The following is a 19,018-nucleotide window of genomic DNA, read 5'->3' on the forward strand; positions in this document are numbered from 1 at the left end:
ATGCTATGTAACATGAATTAAGTAGAAGAACGCTTTCTTCAAACAGGTGAATGAGGATGTGGAAGAGAATGAAAAACAAACATATCCTTACTCAAGAGAGACAGACCCTTTGATCCACTGAATTAATGAAACTGGTACACAAATTCTGATGGCTTATCTTTGCTGACATCTGAGACTATTTTTTTAGGAGCCCATGATTTGGTTTGCTTCCTCCCCCCTTCTTTCATTTGTGTGGTGAATCCTCAAAAGAATGCTAGGTAAACGTCCCTCTGGGGGTGAGAAAATATAAAAACTAAAACGCATGCTCATGTTACACAAGTCCCTGTCCCAGAAAAGTTTCCAATCAGTGACGGGGAAGAACATGTCAACTAATCAGATGATGCGAGGGAAACAGTGCAGAAGAAATTCTGGAAGCCTTGGGAAAAGAAGTCCTTAAGTCTGGAAGGAGCCAAAGGAAGATCCTTTGGGAAAGAATATCTTAAAACTCGCTCTTTTCTGGCTGAGTGCTCGGCAGTCTCAGCACGTGAGGAGTGTAGGAGCCTGGGTTTGATCCCCGAAAACATGGCCAGGAGTAACCCCCAAGTAATGAGTGATGGGCAGCTCCCTCCCACCTCCCACCTCCCAGCACACACACACACACACACACACACACACACACACACACACACACACACACACACACACAGATTCCTCTCCAGCTACAAAAAGTTTCCTTCCACCATGCCAACTGCTCCCGACGTCTTCCAACGGCTGCAGAGTCAACGAGGCAAACCCTGCTCTGTGCATCAGATGGGCACTTCACAACCCCGCTCAGAGCACTCAACTTCCGGGCAAGAGCTCCGTGGGATTCTAAGACAAAACAAAGTCTAAAGAGCACTGTGGCTAGAAACTCTGAGAGAAGGTGTTTCCTTGCACCTTGCCGCCATCAGAGGAGTGAGGGAGAAGTCCCTGTGGAAAGTTTCCCCCCTCCAGCTATTCACAGGGTCACCCAAGCCCCCAGGGCTATTTTCATACTGGGGCCACCAGGGGACAGTGGCTACTCTGCTAGAACAATCTGGTAGGAGACACTGCCGAGTCTCCTGCTTTGCCTGAAGTCAGCTCAAGTTACTAGAAGATTCTAAAGCTGGAAAGCCATAGGGTCTGATTTGGGTTGCAGAGAGAGCAATTGTGTGTCCAGGAAGAGAAGGGCTGGGAAGAGGAAGACACTTGGAATAACGCATTACAAAGACATGCAGTAAATCAGGTGAAAAACGACCACGGCTGGTCTCAAAGATTAGAAAGGGGGGAAGAGATTTGGAAGCTTTCTGACAACCAACACGGTGAGAAAAGATATTACGGGCTAAGTCCTATTGAGAACCACAGTTTGGCCTGGGAGGTGGTTCAGGCAGCTGGTGGTGATGTTTTGCTCGCGGAAGGCCAGGTCTGAATCCTGACTCCACACGGCTCCCTGAGCACAGCTGAGCAACCTAACGCAGAGACAGAACCCCTGAACAGGGCCAGCTGTGGCCCTTAAGCCCAAGCCAACCCAACCCAAATGCACAGTCTGAATTTTAATACATGGTTTCGAAAGAAATGCCACTTTGAAACGGAAGTAGCTTTTCAATAGTTCTAAAATGATCTTACTATAGTTATTTTAGCACTGATTTGAAAGACAGGGAGTACTGACTATCATTATTTGCTGCTGGTTAAAGTCCGTTAACCCTCTAACATATGCATCTGTATAAAATGGACACATGTGTATAAAAGTCGTCGAATCTTCACAACTCAGAAAGGCACGAATCATTTTCATTATACACAGAAAGCTTAAGTAAGATTAACTTGAAGAAACAAACTGGAAGCACACAATGATATACAGAAAGAACAAATGAGTTTTGTCAGATACGAGTGTTAATTCAAACCATAAAGGTGTTTTACATCAGCTGCCATCAGTACAAAGAAAAGACGGCAGCAGAGAGCCCTGGGGGAGGGAGTGGAAGATATTTTCTGTAAAGTATTTTCAAATATCAAATGATACCTGTGTAGAGTTACAGAATTGATCACCTGCACTTTTTAAATTTTAGAAACAATTTCTATCTCTATGAATTTTGAAAGTAAATCATCAGACTGGAGAGATAGTCCAGGCATCCAGGTGAGGGCCACACATGTGGCTAACCCAAATTCCAACCCCCGCAATGCACTTGGTCCTGAGGCACCACCAGGAGCGAGGCTTGAGCACAGAGTGAGGAGTAAACCCACCAGTTGGGGCTCCGATATAAATTTTAAAAATAGAAGTAAATCATATGGATTTCCAAAATCTTGAATTTTTTTTAATTAAGGAGACCCATGAGGAGGTCATTAAATCACCTGTGCATGGTAGACAGTCTCCTAGAATGAATGAAACAATGAAACTGTTAAGTTAGAAAAACATAATAAAATAAAATGCCCACTGCTTCAAATTGGTAAAAATATTTTGAAATTCAAAGAAATTAAAATATTTTTGTCATTTTCCCCCTAGTTAAATATTGTTTGTCTAAGGTGTTTCATGGGTATTTATGGAATTGAGAATCAGTTCCAGGAGAAGAGAGTGTGGGAGGTAAGGTACTGCCTCACATGTAGCTAACACTAGTTGATCCCCAGCACTGCCTGCATAAAGGCCCCTGAGCACTGCTGGGTGTGGTTCACATACCCTACCCCCCCCATACACAAAAATAAATTACTCACTCTTGTTATGATTTGGCTTCAACATAATCAAGGATTTTCAAGACTCAAATGTTAAACAAATATTATTAAGAGCAATTGATTGCATTAAAAAATAAATCTGGAGAGTCAGATTTGCCAGCTAAATCCATGAAGTACCCATTCATTACAGTATTTACTTTTTCTGCTTAAATTTAATATTATAGTTTCGTTAACAGTTACAATGGTGCTAGCATTTTTGGTTTTCATGTATGGAGTTACAGTACTTCACTGCCACCCAAGTACTAAGACCCTCTACCACTGTCCCTGAGTCACCAGCAGTTGGCATTCTCACCCACTCAACCCCCTATGCCTGGTAATCTGAGTTTGGTAACTCAAGCCAAGGGGTCTCCATCCTGTGATACTACCTGTGCCTTGTTTTTATCTCTTTCTGTACCAGAAACGCGTAAGACCACCTAGTTAGTGTTTGTCTTTTCCTCTGACCTATTATGCTTGACATGCTTAGCTCCAGACCTATCTATGTGGAAGCATAGTATCCCACTGTGCATATATACTACAGCTTCTTTCTCCACTTCTCTGACATCGGAAATTTGTTTTTTTTTTTCAATTTCTAGCTACTGTGCTCATGAGCACTGTGATGAACAGGGGTATACATAATCTTTTTGAATTAATGATTTTATGTCTTGGGTGTAGATACTAAGAAATGGAATTGCTAGGTCATTTCGAAGCTCTGCTCTTGCTTTTTTGTTGTTGGTGTATTTTAGGAATCCCGATACTTTTACGGAAAGAGGCTGAACGAGAAAACATTCCTACAAAGGAATGAGGGTTCCTTTTCCACCAGACCTCCGCTAGCATGGGCTGTTTCCCGTCTGTTTATATGTCCCATTCTCACTGGCTTGAGATGAGATCTCATTTTTCACGTTTGCATTAAAACTTTGCTCTCTTACAGTGATAAGCTAAACTATACTTCCTTCTTAATTTAGTATAACTAGAATAGTAACAATTCCATAAAGAAACACTGTAAAGTTCTAAATAAGAAATTCAGAACAATTGATATGCAAATGTAAGGGGTTTCTACATGCAGAAAATCTGGAGTAGAGTAATTATATCTATATTGGCGATCTGCTGCAATCGTATAAACTTAATATTTGAAACTGTTCAAATGAAAGAGGTTACCGTTTTGTGGTAAGTTGTCAAATGATAACTGATGAATACTTCGTATAAGTTTCATTTGAATGAGTAATAATCCCTGGACTTTACATCAATTTTGCAAATTTGGAAAGGGGGCATTGTACCACATTGATGATACTCAGGGCTTACTCCTGGCTCTGTAGTTTTGGAGTAAGAAATTACTCCCAGGGTACTATAGGCACCATTAGGTAAACAGGAACTGCTCTGGGGTTTATCAAAGATAAAGAAAACACCATAACTTGAGTACCACATCTTTGGTTCTACAGAGACTTCTCATGAAAATATTTTGTGTTAATTATCAGTTCTAAATTGATTTGTTTATGAGTTAGCATTGTAATAAGAGATTTAAAAAATTTTAAAAATAACTGTATAATGGGACACAGCAAACAAAAACTCTATCTTAATTTTAATTTAATAATTACTTCTTTGGCTAGTTTGGAAAGAGACTGATTTATAACAGCTTTATGAAACAATTCTGGAAATGTAGAGACATTTCTGTCCTAGATGATATAGCATTTCCCCCTTACCTCTTCACTCATAAATTGAATAAATTCTAGCACTAATAAAAAATTCCTAGATTAATTATCTAAGAAATCTGAGTATCCCTGAAAAGGTGACAATGAATCAAAGGAGTCTCTTTCCTTCTGTACTCCAACTGTACTACTAAAGCATCATTCAAGCTACTGAACAATAACTCATTTTAAGATGCTCAAAGAGAATCATTAATTAACAAAGTGCTTCTATAGCCAGATTTATATTAAGACTGCGATGCCTAATTTTGCCTCTGTGACTTATGAAGAAGTAAATGGACAGCAAAAAGCATCCCAGATGATTAAGATGATTAGAATTTGGGAAATGGTCATTTGTGTGAGCCACTAAAGACCAAATCAAATGCCCCCACTCCTTGACTTTCCCTTTTTTATATTAAACCTCAGCAAACATTTCATGTTCTGGCACCCTTTCTCAGCTTTCTATTCCTCAGTCCCTGAGAATTCTGACAACCCCCTTCCCAGGCTGTCTCTGCAGGTGGAGAACGAACGGCAGCATTGTGGCGGCTACTCTCGGAGTTACTCCTGCGAGGAGAAGTGTTCTACTAGCATAGCCTCTGGAAATCAAGGAATTCTATGTGATAGATAGCTCGTATTAGTTTAACTCATGCAAACGACTTGAACAACCAGAGTTAGAGTGACTTAGACAAAATGAAACCTGACAATGCTTTCCATGCCCCAGTCTACACTTTCACAACAGGCTTATCCACATAATGAATTAAAATGGTACTAGAGTGTATGGTTCTAGGTCTGACATTTACGCCTAACTGAGAAATATCGGTGTCCATCCCATTTACTCTTTACAGTTCCCCTGTGAAGTTGGGCAGAAGGACCTGCTTTAAGGGTGAAGGATCTAAGCAAAGGGACAGAGTAACAGGCCAGACCACGGGATTGTGACTTCCCGGGCAGCCTGACCCTTTGTTTGGTTTGGGTTAATGTTCTGGCAGGATTTATTAAATGTGGACAAGTCATAGTTTTATATTATGAGCTTCCCTAGTGCTGTGCATATGTAAGATCAGATGCATTTTGAAAGCTTTAAATGTTCATTCGTTCATAGAGCATTCAACATTAAAGGCAGTACCTCAAATTAAAGAAAATGTTCAAGAAGGAACCAATACAATGAACTAGAATATCACTATCCTGGCAGTGGGACTGGTTCAAGGATTCATTGCAGGTAAAAATGGTGCATCTAAACCAATGTGGCATTTTTTTTTAAACTGTAAGTATTGTAGGCAAACTTTGGTGTTCATTGTTTCAAAACACAAAAGTGATCTCGCTTGAGGCATCACAAATCAAACCTGATGAGGAGAATTTAGGATTCTAAATAATTGCAGAAGAAGGAAAATGGTTGAGTTTTTCTTGTAAAATTCATGATGGAGATTATCTTCCATGCTTGTATCACTGTATCACTATCATCCTGTTGTTCATCGATTTACTCGAGCAAGCACCAGTAGCATCTCCATTCGTCCCTTCATGTGTTAGTGTAGCCCAATGGCATATTGGGGGCTCTTTCAGGGTCAGGGGAATGAGGACTGCCGTTGTTACTGTTTTTGGCATATCGAGTACACCACGGGTAGCTTGCCAGGCTCTGCCATGCATCTTCCATACCATTTGCTCTAATATACCTGGCAGGTCATATGGTATGTAACTCAGATATCGTATGCCCAACATAGTTCACATCGCATTTGGGTGTAAATAGATACTCGGAATACATGTCCATATCCAGTAGAGGAAAAGTGTGTGTCACGCTCTGAGAAGTAGTTATCTGTGTGTGGGGAAGAGCAAATTGTAGGCTCAGACCATTTCCTTTATTTTGTCTTCTTATAATTATTTTATTGTTTGTTCAGTCAGTAAGTGGTGCCATGAAGAGACCAGGAAAGTAAGAAACCCACAGGTTGCTGTGGCTTGACAAAATAGGGTTAGGAACGTTTGAATGCATTATCTGAAAATATATTCAAGGCAAATGATGAGAGGGATCATTTAAAAGGGGGCTGTGGGTTTCTGCTGCTTCGGCTCTGACTGGGCTGGTGGGTAGAGGGTGGTGGAAGCAGGACAAAGCATCCGAGACCATGAGCTGGGAGTCAGGATCTGCAGAAGGCATCCGGGAAACCCGGGGAAACCAACTGGGGACCGCGGATCATGAAGCAAGCACAGGAGGAAGGCTGCAAGTAGGATGCGAGGGAGCTGACGCTTTCCTCACACGGGGGCTAACATTATTTTGGTCTTTTCGAGCAGCTCAACCTCATAAGCAGCATCTGATCCCGGAACAGGACTTGCTCAGTCCTCCTGGGGGAGATATATCCGCTCTAGCCCTGAGAGCAAGATGCTGTAGTTGCCCGCTTCATTAAATATTCTCTTCTGCTCCCCACTTCCCTTCTGACTGAAGTCTGCCTTCCAGTGGAATTTTCTAGAGCACGCTGACTAGAGAATAAGTAGTATTGGCTAGTATCGCTTACTCAGATGAAAGTAACATATTGCTCTCTGGGCTTCTACAGTTTGATGGTCTTAGTTATGCAAGTCCATTCTAAGGTGAGATTTCATGGATTCTGTGACAACAAAAATAAAAACCCAGAATTGTAAGGTAGAGGTGGTCTACAGCAAACTCAGATGGTAATGCCACAACCGGAGGTTCTTGTTTGAGAAAATGGTGTCCTTGGTGAAACATTCACTCCTTCCATCACACACACCTGCATCACCAAGCGATACAGGTTTAAGAAAAATTCTGAGTTGAATAGATTTTTGTTTGAAGTGAATGATGTTCTTATGCACTTTATTGCTGAGACAAATGGGAGGCTAGAACCTATGAAAGTCTGAGGTCTTGATTCAAGAGAGGGAATTTCTGTTTGCTTACATGTGTGTTGTGGCGGTACTAGGATGCACGTGTATGTGGGGAGAATGGATCGAACCCTGGTTACTAATGACCAGTGTAAAACTAAGTCATCGTGTCACAGAGATAGGAAGCTTAAAATCACATCTATAAACAAGGCAAGGCACAATATGCCAATTTCTATACTTTGTTATACTTTGTCCCAATAGAGACTTGTAATCATATTTCCTCATTGATAAATCTTATAGAAGTCTCATAAACTTCATTTTTAACCAAAAACATTCTACCAGTATAGAAGCACTTTTCCCTCCACACAAACACTGGAAAGTTGCTGACATCTTCTAATTGTGGAGTATCTCATATATTCTTGACTCAGTTCTTATTTTTTAAATCATTTCATATTACTAAGTCACCAACTTAATTTTCTCCAGAGAGGAACTCACATGATTGGTTGTTTAGGTGCCCGAATAATTCCTTACAAACTAGTTACAATTTGCCACATTTGCCACGAGCCACTGGTTTAGAAGATCTTTGTCCCAGAAGGGTTGAGGGGAATAGATGCTCACAGTCTCCTGACATACACAAACACAGAAGCCTGAAAATATGATTATATCCACTTCTCTCTACTTATTTATGAGGAATCCAGAGTATGTGATCCTGACAACACATTTCCCATTTTGTAAATTGATGAATGCGTACCATTGTCAGTGGCTTTCAGCTTGTGATTTGGTGATTGTTTCGATACTGTCAATAACCTGGATGTCAGCTGACACAGTTAAATCAGGAATTAGCATGCAGTTTCCTAAAATGCCAGCCACATGGACTCTGTGCACAAGAGAGATATAATGGGACCCACATGATACCCCATTAAACAATGAAACATGTGACATTAACTAAAAACAGAAACACATCAGCAAATATGCCTGAGGAAGTTTATGGTATTTAACTCCTAAACATTAATTTTATTGTGGTGTATGAGGAACTAATTAACTGAGTTTCCTTTTTTATTGGAAGCGGAAATACTGTTCAGAAACTGATGGAGAATAAATACAGCATATTTTAAGTTTATTAAGCTTGGCTCATCGACTTCTATTTATTTAAGCTAATCTCATGCGGCAATTAAATATTTCAATCAGTAACTTTATATGGCTATTTTATTTAACACATTTCTGAAAAATTAATCAATGTGTTAAAATGCAAAATGAATATGTGAATATCCTTCTAGTTTCATTCAGCCAAACAGTGACTAAATTCATTTTCAGAAAACCACATGATCTTTTCCGACAAGAGCACTGATAAATACACAAGTGGAAAACGAGAACTAAAAAACTTAAAACTTGGTGATGATGATAAAATAAAATAATGTTTGAGGTTACATCTATCTGAAAGAAATATTTCCATCAGCATACCAATACTTTTCTCGAAACAATTATATTTTCCTCAGAGGACCTCAGTCAGGTGTGCATAATGAATTTAAATAATTTTTAAAATCAGTATCTGTAGGTTAGCTGGTATTATCTTCAGTATCTTACAAATAACCTCCATAGTCAGGCACAATGTTCATCATTACTTCAGATTAAATATTTTCAAATATCTCACAATGAAGTAAAAGTGGTGATATTAATGTATTTTGACTATGAGGAAACAGAAACTCAGTAGCTTGTACAAGAGCAATCAATCCATGTGGTAGGATAGGGCAAAGACTTGATTGTCTATTTCCACAGTAACTACCTCTGCAGATGTACCTGTCGATTCTTACAAACATGTTAAATAAACTCAAAACAAATAACTGAGTTCCAGAAATCATTAAACAAAAAAAAAAACAATGAATATAGACAAATTGATGAATGGCTTATTTATATAATAATGCACACAACTGTATATATGCAAGATTATTTTGTTATAATATTCTGTCCTGAGATTGGTAATATGACAGATTAACAATAACACCTTACCAGTTTAAAAAATGTTAACAAATATATATTAGACGAGCACAAAAAATTTTTAAATTTCCTTGAGTCCAGGTACCATTAGTGTCTCAGCAATTTTCATGGCACAACGATTAAGATAAAAGAAACAGTTCTATTTCCAACTAACTGCTCCATTTAAGCAGTAAAGTCCAACGATTAAAACAGTTGACACTGTTTCTGAAAGATGTTATTTTTTTTTCTTGAACTTTTAAAATATCCTAAGCTAGGTTTTAAATATCCATACCAGTTTTCTTTCGGCTCAGTTTGGTTTGTGGGTCACACCTGGTTGTGCTCAAGGTTTACTCCTGGCTCTGTATGCAAGGATCACTCCTCCTGGTACTCAGGGGATGATATGCAGAGCCAGGGATCATGCCTGGGTCTGTCGCTTACACCCACGTCTCAGGCCCCATCACACAAGCTATTTGAAAGTCAGCTGCCGCACCCTGGCACTATAGCATCTGACCCAGGGACGTCCCATGCATGGGAAAGACGATTATAGCCACGTGGCATATTCAGTTTGACATGTTAGATCATCAGCTCCTATATATATCTGACCTACTGCCCTCTTTTCAAGGGAAAAAAAAAACCCTCAGTATTCTTTTAGAAATCTACCTTGCTTAAGCAAACAAATAGAAAGCAGCCCCTCCTGCATGGCAGATACCACCCTCCACCCACTCGGAGGTGGGCAGGATAGCCCTTTCTGGAAAGACTGCTTTGGGCTAAACTTCCAGCCCAACCCATTTAAAATTATTGGTGTTAGACCAGACATAGGAAACCGTGGGTAATTTATTGATCTGACTTTCCAGTAGATGCTTTTCAGTTCCCAAATGAACTCTCTTCTTGTCCCAAATTCCTCAAGTATCTGACACCCAAGGACAGTAGAGACAAGGGCCAGGGAGATTCCTCCATGGTTGGCAGCCTGCCTCATGGGCTGGGATAGAGAAGGGCTCACTAAGTCAGTGATGGTTGGAGGAATTGTTCTGGATGGGAGATGTGTTGCTGAAAGTAAGATATAGGACCAAATATGATAGCCTCTCAGCATCTATATTGCAATCCATAATGCCCCAAAGTAGAGAGAGAGTAGGAGGAAATTGTCTGCCAGTGATGGAGGCGGTTACTGGGGACATTAGTGGTAAAAAATGTACACTGGTGGAGGGATGAGTGTTCGGCCATTGATGACTGAAACTCAAGCATGAAAGCTTTGTAACTGTATCTCATGGTGATTCAATTAAAAAAAAAATCCTCAAGTATCTATTCCAATAACAAGACCAGTAATCTCAAATCTAAAGAAAGAGTCGGGGAGAGGACTAAGTAGTAGTCACACACACACACACACACACACACACACACACACACACACACACACACCTCCTCTTCTGCCTTCTGCTGTCAAACTGGGGGGCCTCACAGACGCAACAGTTAACCATCCTCCCCAAAGAGGGCGGAGGGCAGGGAGTGTGTTTCAGAAGGAGACCTGGGACTGGGAGTCCAAGGAGTTGTCAGTGACCAACTTTAGGACATCCAACTGCCATACTGAAAAAATCTCCCTCATGGGTCAAACGTTGGCCTCAAATCAGAATGAAACACTGCAGATCATTTTGATTTGGTAGATGATCTCTGACGTGCAAACACAATCATGGGCCTCGGCCAAGAGACACCTGTCAGATGTCAACGGTGCTCCCACGTGTCCCCAAACTACCTGACAGGAGCTCTGTCTCTGCTGGTGGCATGTGGTGCTGAAGGGAGCTTTCATGGAACAGCAGAGCCGAGGCACGTGCTGTGGCCATGGCTCTCCCAGCACCCGAAGTGCCCTCGAACCCACCCACTGCCCTAACCAACGATGCACGAATCAGAAACGGACCCTGGTTCCTTAAGGTTTCACCTTTACTTCAGTAAAACAGACGGAGGCACTGTCATCGGATTAAGAACTAGTAACTGCATATGAAATCTAAGGTCGGGGTTGGGATTATGCCAGACAAAAAAAAAATCCAGGGTGCATTGCAAAGCAACTTCTTTGACAGCTTTCACAAAATGACAAGAAGTTAAAAACATATAAAATTTTCTTACCCCCCCCACCGAACCCCGAATGAAATGTTCACCATATTCAGTAGACGGATCAAACCAGCATTTTTATACAATTATTTTTAAGTCGTTACATGTATTTATATTCAGCTTAATAATACACCATTATTTCAACTTTGTCAAAAGGTCGGAAATATTTTTACTCCTTAAGAAAGGAGTAGAAAAATCAAGGGAATAGATATATATCCACTTAGGAATGTGGTGTCATGCTTGACCTCTTTCATGGCAAGTGCCAAACCAGTCAGAGATTTTGATAATAACATTAATATTTGTAAATGCCTCTCTATATTTGTGGAATAGACTATACTCTAAATTTGGTTGAAGGTTCCTTATTATTATTATTTTTTTGCGGGGTTGGGGCAGTTGGTCGGGGTGTGATGGCAAACCCAAGGGTGCTCAGGTCTTAGTCCTGGCTCTGCACTCACAGAACCCTTCTGACAGGCTCAGGGAAGCACAGGGGTCCCGGAGACTGAACCCAGGTCAGCCTTGTGCGAGGCAGACACCTCATTCTCTGAACTATCTCTGTGGTCCCTAAAGTTTCTTTTTTATCTAGCCAGTTTATTCTGAGGTTTTCTGCCTGTGCTAAATTTCTTCTTATAGGTTTCAATGAGGTGCATTTAGCAGTCACTAGTCCAGAGCCGGGGAGAGAGTTCAGGTGGTAGAGAAAATGTGCTTGGCAAGTGCCAGGCCTGAGTTCAAGTCCTACCCACCACCAGCTATGGCTCTGGTGCCGCCCAGAGCACTGCCCGGGCTGAGCACCACTGCAAGCGACCCTGTAAGAGAATTTTTCTTTTTTTTTTTCAGGAAACAGGTCGTGTTCATACAACCTATGGTTAGACCACCCCCTCCATCTGGCGTATCTTAAAAACAAATTTTCCCTGTTGAGAATGTTTCCATTTCTTTGTGTGGTTCTAGAGATTTACATTTAATTTAGGTTGTTGAGATTCACAGCCGAAAGGATCATCTCTTCCACGAATGGAACGGTGAAAACTGCGGGAGTGTCTGATAGCAGCAGTAAATCCTACATATCTACCTGATTCTTCTCCACTGAGAACTGGGCAAATATTACTTACATGGGAACAATGGGCAACCAGGGCATCCCATCTCACAGACATTTCGGGGTCAAATAAAGAAGGTGAGCTTGGTTCCCCTCCCTTCCGCCACTCCTTTCCTCAGCGTGCCCCGGGAGGAGGGAGTCTGGACGGTCTCTTGCTCTGACTCAGCTTCTGAAGTGAACACCTCAAATGACTCGAATGCAGTGTCACCCAGCATGGCTCTCTGCCGCCACCAGCTCACTGCTTCTCAGCTCCGGCGTCAGCAGAGATGCCCGTCTCAAACTGGCCGGCAGCTGAGAAGGCTGCGTCCCACTTCACCCCAGGATTACAAAAGAACTGCTATCTTCCCCACTTGAATGACCAGAGACCTGGTGAATGGTGATAGATACCAACGCGTTTAAAACAGGGAACGTTTCTCCGTGCCATACGACGTTAACTCTGGCCAAAGGCAGTGCCAACTCTGTCAAATGGAAGTGAAGCAAAGGTGTTCTCGACCTTTTCTTGGCTCACAGCTCTGCCCTGTTCAGGCTGAATTTTTTTTTAATTTTTTTCTCTTTGTTCAGCTCAGTATTTGCCGGTGGGACCTATTTGTATAGTTGCTAGGTAAAAACAAACTTCCTTTTTGGTAAACATAAATAGTTTATATGAATACATTGCTGGCTTACTCTGAAGGAAGTGATGATTTTTAAAGTTGTCCTTTCATTTTAGCAGACACGTTTACCAAAACCACACTGGAATATGTTTTTGCAACAAAATAAAACATCCTTCATTGAAGTGGATTTATTGCAGCAATAGAATTTAAACTTCTATTTTTAGAATTAAAACATCTTGAAAATATTGTCCTTAATTATAAAACAAGTTAATATTTCTGAATGAGTCCATGAAGAAAATAGAATGATGTGGTGAGTAATAGTCATGAGTTTAATTAAATACCTGGAGTGGATCAGGATCTTACAACTCAGCAAACCCCCGAAGAGGAAAACTCTTTGGCCAGACGGATAGCACAGGGGTTAAGAAGCCGAGTTTGCCTACATTAGACTCGAGTTTGAGTTCTGGCACCTGGTACAGCAGACGTCCCACCAAGCACTGCCAGCGACCATGGCCAGATGTGACCCAGATGCTCCCTCAACTCCCCAAAGAAAATGATGTGCAGAAAGCAATATAAAAGCCCTCAAGGGCAAAGTATCATGAGTGTGACATTTTAGTCCTGAATTCAGTTTACTTTTTTTTTTTACACTAGAGTAATAATCTACTCACTGTACATGATTTTGTACCTTTAAAAAATATACATATATATCCCACTTCTCCAATGTTATATATAGATTTAAATGTTAGAAACAAATGAGAAAATTTAAAACAACATCGAACAGAAAATAGAACCAATTTCTTCTAATGTTAAATAGTTTCTCATAAACAGTATATACTGAAGCATAAAAAGAAGCTACTTGGACAGTTTATTAATATATAAAAGAGCAAAATTCACCAATCTATATATATATAAAATCTATGTAACATTTCAAATAATATTTCACTAAAATTTTCCCAGTGGTGTTTTATTTTCATTACTGAAAATATTTTAATATACTTGCTTTGTCATTTAGAATTTTGTTTTCATTTAATTCAAAGATATTTTATTGATTTCTCATTGGTATATATTATAATTCCATAAGTATAGTTTCACACACATAAATAACTACACTTGTTTTTTTCTATGATCTTCTTAGCTAATTTAATGAAATTCCAGAAAATATTCAGTTTAGAAACTTAGGTCCACTTTGAAATCTGAGTTGTTACTATTTTCACCTATCAGATTATACTTGACATTTTTGTTATTTAAATTTTAGATAATGGAGCTCTAGATTATTTTCCCAAGGTAATAAGCATGATTTTAAATTGGGGTGAACATAAAATTCACAAAAAATAAGCATCTCATGTTAATAAACAATGCAAACATTTATCTTGACAAAACTTTATCACGTAGAGCAAAAATATGCCTTGCTGATAACAAATTGATTTATTAACTTATTTGTCCCACAAAAATCAATGAGTGCTGTCCTTAAAGTTTAGCTCTAAGACCCAAATCAGATAGTTAGCATCTGCCCTTCAAGAGTTGATAAATGAGAAGAAAGAGGCAGTTAATAATAAAAAAAACAGTAGAGAGAATTCAAAGGATCCAAGACAAGGGAATATTGGGACAGAAAGTTCTTCCTGATCTGAGCTGAAAGAACTTCAGGACAAAAAGGGTCAAGAAAGAGCCTGGCTTGGACGAAGAATCTAAGAAAACCATGGAGAAAACAGGCTGTAAATATAGGGAGAAATCAGATCATGGAAGACCAACTCTCCACACTGGGAATTTGCATTTGTATTAAGCATCAGTGTAAAGCTCCTGAAAGCATACTCCTATCATATCCATGTAAAAATAAATTCGACGTGAAAATTATATTCATATTTTCAGAATACACTGGAAACACAAGTTATGAAAGTGAATTATGAAGAACAAGCATTGGCTTCAGAAGCACAGAAATCGCCTAAGCCCTTTTAAATACCAAGACAAATCCTTTGCTGCACCTTCTGTGATCCCTCTTGAAAATAAAACTCTAGATACACAATCTCATTTCTCGTCATGTCAGTAATATTAAATTGCCCAATTTAAAGCCATCCCCTCCCCCCTCGCCCAAGTGAAGAAAAACAGCGAGACTCACTACATCCAGCCTTGTAACTGAAGCCGGGAGGGAGGAGGAAGCCTTGCTGAGCAGCTGCGGCCAGTGTCCGCTGGTCAGGAGGGAATACGGGGATCATTAATGGCGGCAGTTGACCTTGAACCTGCTGAACACGATGGAGAGAATCAAAGAGAAGAAGTTTTGATGCTCCGCGCCATCCCTCCCTCCCACCTTAGGATACGGTCATATCATGTATGCAATCCAATACGCTGATGTACAAGTTTTCCAGAAGACTGGGATTGAGGCCAGAGCCTGTGATCTGACACTAGAGAAGCAGAAGCCTGCAGTCAAGTGCTCTTAGTTCATGCTCGGACTTCATTAATAACTTCCCCTACATGCTGCTTTTGACAGAGATGAACGGGCCGCAGCATCGTAAACCTTTGCAGATTACATGGATTGCTACAGTTAAGAAATCATGCCTTCTATTAGACCAAAAGTCTCATTCTGTAGATCATACCTGCCAGAACTCATTCTACCTTCAGAACAAAGCTAAGTTGGGCGTCATTCAGTTTAGCTTTGGTTTCGCTTCATTATTCAAAGGTGGTTCTCATATAGATGCGTCTTATTGAAAGTTTTTCCTGGAATAATAGAGCTTAAAGGTAGGGCAGAGTGAACTAAGACTTTTCCTTTCTACCGGGGCTGAAAAAGACAAGTGGCTTCTCGTGTATATAGAATCCAGTCTTTCAAATCCTGCTCTGAGCTGCGTCTCCCACTATGCCCGTTGAAGCAACGACATCAGCCCCTGAAACACAAGGTCACTGCTTTGGTTGCCACTTGTGGAATATACTTTTATGAGTCAGTGCCATCCTCAGCACAGAGGTAGTATCAATATATACCTGAGCACAGTGGAGTCACTGTTTTAATTTCTTGGGAATTTCTAAAATTATAATCTGTTACTTGGCCATATTTCGATAACATACACAGGTGAGCTTTAAAAATCTGGAATTTGGAGGATTGCTCCACAGCTTAAAAGCCAGCCTTGCATGCTGGGGGAAAAGGCAGCTCAGATAGAGAAGGGGCCACCAAGTAAAGGGTGCCAAGTAAATCGCTCGGGATGGGAGAAGTGGGCTAAAAATAGACTACAGACGGAACATGATGGCTACTTAATACCTCTAAAGCAAACCACAACACTCAAAAGGAGAGAGCAAAAGGGAATGTGCTCCACAGAGTCAGGGTATGATGAAGGGGATGGGGTGGGGGTGGTGGGAGGGATGCGGGGACCATTAGTAGTGGAAAATGGACACTGGTGGAGGGATGGATACTCGACCATTGTATGACTGAAATGCAAGCATGAAAGTTTGTAAGTCTGTAACTGTACCTCATGGTGATTCACTAATAAAAAAATTAAAAATAAAAAACACTACACTAATAAAGAAATAAAAACCTGGATATTTTCCAAATAAAACTTTAAACAAGATGACTCTAGTGTGCATGTCTGAATAATGTTTATCACTGCACATATGAATTAGACTTTAGGACACACTAAAAATCTGACAGCTTACTCTCCCTTACAGCTCTCAACACACACTAACTTGGAAAACATTCAATGAACATGTGCTCTGCATGAGAGACTGAGCTGGAAAGTAGAGGTATAATAGTGACAAGAAAACTAAGATCCTAAGGGTTGGAGAGATAGTATAGCGGGGAGGGCGTCTGCCTTGCACGTGGCCGACCCAGGTTCAATTCCCAGCATCCCATATGTTCCCCTGAGCACTGCTGAGTGCAAATCCAGGAGTTACCCCTGTGCATCACTGGGTGTGACCCCCCCAAAAAAAAAAACACAACTAAGATCCTATACGTGCAGCGGCTTAGACTATAGTGGGAACGATGGAAACAGTAAAACAAATGTGCAGAAGTCCTGAATCAGGAGTCCTAAACACTGCCTCTCTCTGGTCTTCCCTTTCCCCTCACTGGCAGTGTCCATTCTAAAGGCAAACAGTACTCTCACATTTCCCATCCTTTTTTTCCTGTGAAAGTCCGCTTCCAACTTCTTCTTCATCTTTCATCACAACCCCAGATATGTCATCACAACTGACATTTTTGTCGGAGAATATGTGAAGTTTCGGAGCTGTGAAAGGCAGAGTGTTGTGGGGGAAAGACAAAGGTGATGAGACAAAAAGAAATGGCCTCGGCAGAATTCAGGATCTGTTTTCAGCAATGAGGCCAAATTGCGAAGCATTTCTTTTAGCCAAAAGGATTTTAAGGCTCTCCTGGACGCCAGAGTACAAGTTCAAACAATCCAGGAACAAAGATGTGCCCCGAGGTTACTGCTGAGGGTCCCCCTATGAAAGTAAGAAGTTTTGGAACACGCTTGAGGAGAGAGAGTAGGGATAAAGTCATGGAAAACATGAGTGAAAGGCTCAAAATTTAGAGATTAGGTATTGAGCAAGTATGGAGGAATGAGTAGCCTCAAAGAAGAGGCAAAGTAAGGCGAGTTTCGAGTTCAGCTGCCAAAATAACAAGCAAAGAAGAAAATAAACAACCATCAGCTACTTCAGTTATCACCAGCTATAACAGAAATATCCTGGATACTTCATTGTAAGTTATTACATTTTATATAGTCCATCTCCTCCTTCATCAGACATCATTAGAACATTTTGGAGAGAAGAAAGAAACTTCACATTTACAAGGGTCATCAGAGGCACCGAAATTTCAGAAAACCTTAAGATTTGGGGGGAAATGGTTTCTAGAATTGCTGAAACAATAAGGTCTGTTTTAGTGCACGAGTTCCTAAACTTGTTGCACACTGGAATTAACTGAGAAGTTCTGAAAACCTCTCACTCCCTCGCCTGCGTCACACGCCAATTAAATCTGAATCAACAGAAATGATCCCCGACCATCAACAGTTTTTAAAGTCCCTCTGATGATTCTGGCATGTGCCTATCTGGTTTTGAGAAGTACTGTCTTAAAGAATCCCTCATTACACACAATACTTTCTGGCTTCCTTATGCTTTTGCCTTGAGTTACAAAGCGCCTTCAGATCTGTAAGTACTTGAAAGGGAGACTCGGGCTGGCTCTTATGGGGTCTGGGGGCCACAGGAAAAAGTCTAATATTTAGTAAGCTAAGTTCTTCATGGAATTTCTTCAGATCTAGTGCTCTTTCCGCAGTTTTCTTACATACTCCACTCGCTTAAGAAAATATTATTTCCTTTTAGCTGGAGAATAACCAAATTCCTCAGCGTGTCTTCAATATTCTTCACAACATCCTGAGCCTACCTTTCCAGATTCTTCTCTGCCCACAAACATTGTAGCCTTGCCTCAGCATCAAGAGACCAACGCATCCTAGGTACTTTTCCAGGCGTGCTAGCATTCAGGAGTATTTCCCTTCCCTTTTGAATCACTTCTCTTATCCTTTTCTTCTTGGAAAATTTCCACTTACTTCTCTGAGAGTCACAGAATATCTCTGCCCATGAAGCACCTCTCTCTTCCGGTGCCAGTATTCAGAGGAAACTCTTACTTCTTCTAACCTCCCAAAAGACAGTATCATAGTTACCGTATTGACTAATACTTATTTGTATAATTTAAGTTGTCCCTTATGACCTATGAGCTTATTTAGGAGATATGTTGCAATTTCTTATATTGTACATTCCAGTGCAGAACAGCTGCTGAAACTACTGCATGTACTGATGATTCCAAAATAAAGAAGAACATGCATGCTTTATCTTTCTAATTACATCTTCATGTATCAGCTCCAAATGTCTCAGGGACAACAACATTATTTAACGACCAGAAAAGAATCCAATTTTCACCAGAGAAAAATTGCAGCATGAGATAACAATTGCTCTGTGTTCCCATTTCTAAGTTACCGCTAATGGTCATATATATCATGATCTAACCATTATCTGGGGAATTATGCATGCATGAAGAAATACAAAAGTGATCCAGAAATACTGGGAATTTATTACATAATTCTTTAATGGACAGAATATGGTCTGCCTACCATATTCTA

The 19,018-nt window shown here is 40.5% G+C and overlaps 1 protein-coding gene across 6 annotated transcripts in view; it reads right to left on the reverse strand.

Moving 5' to 3' along the window:
- Nucleotides 1-19,018, reverse strand: part of SOX5 (SRY-box transcription factor 5) — a 439,034-nt gene that overhangs the window by 116,856 nt on the left and 303,160 nt on the right. For 4 of the 6 annotated variants that reach the window (XM_055118342.1, XM_055118343.1, XM_055118341.1 and 1 more), the window contains exon 7: nucleotides 15,052-15,175. In XM_055118342.1, the coding sequence (XP_054974317.1) occupies nucleotides 15,052-15,175 (124 nt within the window). The remainder of the gene's footprint in view (nucleotides 1-15,051; nucleotides 15,176-19,018) is intronic. The other 2 variants (XM_055118344.1, XM_004611274.3) reach the window with 1 other exon arrangement.

This window comes from Sorex araneus, chromosome 10 (assembly GCF_027595985.1).
Source record: "Sorex araneus isolate mSorAra2 chromosome 10, mSorAra2.pri, whole genome shotgun sequence".
Lineage (NCBI taxonomy): Eukaryota > Metazoa > Chordata > Mammalia > Eulipotyphla > Soricidae > Sorex > Sorex araneus.